Source organism: Meleagris gallopavo, chromosome 30 (genome assembly GCF_000146605.3).
Source record: "Meleagris gallopavo isolate NT-WF06-2002-E0010 breed Aviagen turkey brand Nicholas breeding stock chromosome 30, Turkey_5.1, whole genome shotgun sequence".
NCBI classification, from domain to species: domain Eukaryota; kingdom Metazoa; phylum Chordata; class Aves; order Galliformes; family Phasianidae; genus Meleagris; species Meleagris gallopavo.
Window position 1 is genome coordinate 3,186,668 of NC_015040.2, and position 4,004 is coordinate 3,190,671.

A 4,004-nucleotide genomic window follows, 5' to 3' on the forward strand; every position below is an offset into this window, starting at 1 on the left:
AGAGAGGCGGAGGGATGCAGCAGGAAGAGGCAGGGCAGTGCCACGGGCTCCCCCAGCCCTACTTGCACCGCCTGGTGCTGCACCCGGCTGATGTGGATCACCTTCCCATCGTCCTGGGAGCCTGTAGGGAACCACGGGGGTGGGCTGCAAAATGGGGCACTGAGAGGGGCTGCTCCTTCCCTGCGCTGCCATTCAGTGGCACCACGGGAAGCCACCCCCAAACCGGGAGAATGCGTGGCAGCGATTCCTAGGTTCATAGAATCAGTGAGGTTGGAAAAGACCTCCATCCTCCTCCTGCACTAATCCTGCTCGGCCTGGCCACGCTCCCATAAATCCCATCACTCTCAGTCCCCCCCGGGGTCGCGGAGGATGCTCCCCGCAGTGCTGAGCCAGTTGGGGATGGTCACTAATCCCGGTGCTGCCCTCCACCTGCCTTCCCACCCCACAAAACCTCACCCCGAGCCCATTCCTGCCTCGGGGGTGCAGGAGGGTCACAAAACCCCATGGCAGCGGAACGCTGCCGTGTCCCTGCCGTGTGGGATGGGGACATGGATGGCCTGGTGCTGGTGGGAAGGTGGGCATGCAAAGCAGACCCAGAGATGCACAAAGCCAACCACGGGGGTTGGCTCAGAGGGGGGTGCCAAGCAACGGGATTAAGGGTTTAAGGGATCCCAGTGCGGGGGGAGCATGGCCACCCGGGGGGACTTTTCCCTCACTAATCCCCTGCCGACCCTTCATCCCACTGCGGGGCTGAGGCACAGCGTGGGCACCGTGCAGCCCCAACCCCCACCGAGCTGCTGCTTCTCCCTGTAAGTATTCCTTATCGCTGGTGGTTCCCTGCTTGCTGCTGCTAATTGTTGCGGGCTCATCATCCCCAGCCAGAGTGCTGGTGACTCGAGACGACTTCCAGCTCCTCTCCCAGCCCTACTCCTCCTCTCCCTGCAGCCGAAGGGGGGGAGCAGCACCCATCCCCGCATTCCACTTACCCAGCACAGCGGTGGGGAGCAGGGTGAGCCCAAGCAGGAGCCAGCAGCCGGCATCCCCCATCACATGGACCATCCTTAACCTGCAACGAGAGCAGGGTCGGCTGCTCGCTGCCTCTTGGCTCTGTGCTCCACGAATCACCGTGGGGATGCAGTGACATCGTCCCCCCAGGAGCCACAGGAGCAGCGCTGGCTCTGCTCAGCAGTGGCACACGAGCACAGCAAGTTCGGTTTTGCTCCTGGTGCCACACATGGTGACATCCCCACGCCTCCACTACAGGGGCATGGGTTCACTCGGGGGTCCCACGCCCCCCCCCAGCACCAGGTGCAGCCCTCGCTCTGCTCCAGCATTAACATGCAGCGGGTGCCTCTGGCTGCTGGAGCCGGGCTGGAGCACAAAGCTCCCATCCATCTGTTTTACCGCAGCACCGATTAGTGCTTTCTAAATCATCTGCTCTCATGCCTGGGAGGGATGCTGGCTCCCCAGTTCTGAGCACTGGCACAGCCCTGTTTCCTGCCCAGGTTGGGAAGCTCCTGTTTTAGGGGATGTGGATGGAACCCCCCGATCCTCCCAAGCTGCAGTTTTGGCTCAGCGCCCAGCTTCCCTGTGCCCTGATGTTCCATTTTCCAACTCCTGATTTCTCACTCTGTCCCTTCTGCTTTTACGGGACAAAAATAGAAAGAAAGAGCCAAACGATAAGAAGAAAAGGAGACCCCCTGTGTTCAGTGCTAGAAAACGGCCCTTCAGGGGGGTACAGAACTGGGTTTTATTTCATCTGTTCTACAGAAGAAACCATCTGCAACCCTATGGCTGCCCCTTCCCTTTTGCACAGCTCTGTGGTACTTTCTGCTTCCAAAAACTGCTGCTAATCAAAGCGAAGGGGTGACCTGACCCGCAGTGCAGCTCCACGCTGAGCCCCAGCCCGAGCTCACCCCGGGAGAGAAAAGGGAGCAGCAAGGAACAGCCGCCCCACAGAATGCCCAAGAGCCTGGCTGGCTACAGCGGCTGCTGTGGGTGGGATGCTGTAGAAGTGAAGGCAATCAGGGGCTGCTAAGCTCTGCTGCTTGGGATAGAGATTCCATCCCTGATGCCCAGATGGAAATCAGCACTCAATTTTTCCCCGTTTCCCTGCTCCAGGAAAAGAAGATAACCTAGTGCTTTGGCACGGCGTGGCGTGGCCAGGCTGGGGAGTTCCAGCTCCTCCCCACTGAAATGCTGATGTTGCTATTCTAAGGCATCAGGAGCTCTCCCAGCACAAACCCTTGGTCCAGGGATGCGGGGAGGGGCGGCTCCAGGACCTCCAGGTGGGGATGGAGTGGTGGATGCAAGATCCAGATGCTGCTGCAGGATGGTTGCACCCAGGACATGCAGCAGTCGCACACAACCCAAGACTTCACATCGCTCACAATCTCTTTTTGGTTCTTTTGGTCTTTTTGCCTTCATTTTCCCCTTCTGCACACCTCAGCACCCATCCCCTGCAGTTTTTCCAGGCCATACCAGGCAGTGGGGCAGACATAGAGGTGAAGGAACGCAGTGGGACCCCGAGGATCCTCATCCACGTGCCCACATATAAACACTTCCTTAAGCTCTCCGCTGTTTACCCAGTGCTGCTGCTCTGCAGACGGACGCTCACTGAGCAAACGCAGCCCGCACCTCTGGGTAAACATTCAATATTTTATTTAAATGTTAAACATGGAAGTTGCTCTTTGGGTGTGCAACTGCCTGCCGTAGCCGGATGGATGGACAGACGGATGGACCGCGGTGCCACAGCCGCCCCTGGGCTGGCAACAGGACCTTGTGCATGGAGAGGATATGGGGCTGCATGACAGTCACCTTCCCTGACATCAGCATTTCTGCAGGTTTTGCTTTCACAGCAGGAACAGCGCAGTGCTGGGAGGGGACATCAGCACCCGCTGCCTCCCCAGGGAACTCAGGCTGTGAACCAGGGGGGTCCTGGTGTCCCCCAGCCTGGGAACAGGGCACAAAGCCCCGACCTGCTGCTGTGACCCTCATCTGAGCACATGGGAACCACATCCCCGGTGGCACTGGGACTGCTTCAAGCAGGAGGGCAAAAGGAGGACCCTGCCACATCCCCAGAGCCCACGCTGAGCCCACGCCAACCTCAAAAGTTGATCCCAAGATCAGGGAAGCAGCACCGCAGCCCCATCCCTGCCAGTGCTGAAACCACACACAGCCACCACCACACACGCCATCCGGACCACTGGGGACAAAGCAGAGCCCAGCACAGCCCCCTCCGCCCCCCCAGTGATTCTCCTTATCACAGCACCCCCAACTCAGCGCCCCGTTAATTACAAAGCCATCCTCCTCTCACCTCCTGGACCCACCACCCCATAACCCAGCCCTGATGACCCCATCCCGGGTTCAGCCGGGTGTCACCATGCTGTCCTCGGCGGTGGCACCGACGCACAGATGTTGGCACCCAGAGCCGGCGCCGGCCGTGCCACCGCATCCCGAGCGCTGCGGGTGGGTGGCTGGCTGATGCCGCGGGTTGGTGGCACGGTGACACTGGCGGTGCCACGTGGCCGGGCCGTGCTGGGGACAATAGCAGCGTCCCTAAACCCCGGACGGCCCCTGCTGCAAACCGGGCAAAAGCAGACGAGAGACATCTAAAATAACGCCGGTGCAAAGCCGCTCCCCCCGCAGCCCTCCTCCCCGGCCCAGGCGAACATTGTCACATCTGTCACTAGCTGTCACCTCATGAATAATTCATCTCACTCATGAATATGCAAAGCAGGGGCTGATGATTAGCTCCAGCTGAAACCTAGCTGAATTCCTCCCTAGCGATTGGGTGTCGGGACGACCCTGCCACTTTTGGGGCATTCTGTGGTCCGGAGGCGCCCCGAGCCGTGGGGGGGGAGGAGGGAAAGGATTGCGGGGTGAGCTGAGAGGACCCTGGGGACAGCCGGGGGGACACGGGCTGGGGATGGGCGGGAGGGAAGGGGACACTATCACCCCCGTGGGGCCGCAGGAGGACGGGCTGCCCCCACCCTCTGCTTCGC

At 60.4% G+C, this 4,004-nt stretch overlaps 1 protein-coding gene across 1 annotated transcript in view; it reads right to left on the reverse strand.

Moving 5' to 3' along the window:
* NCAN (neurocan) overlaps positions 1–1,088 on the reverse strand; it is a 7,720-nt gene extending 6,632 nt beyond the window's left edge. Inside the window, 2 exon segments of the mRNA XM_010725026.2 lie at positions 1–121; positions 987–1,088. Of these exon segments, the coding sequence (XP_010723328.1) occupies positions 1–121; positions 987–1,059 (194 nt within the window). The 5' untranslated portion in view covers positions 1,060–1,088.
* Between the last annotated feature and the right edge of the window lie 2,916 nt (positions 1,089–4,004).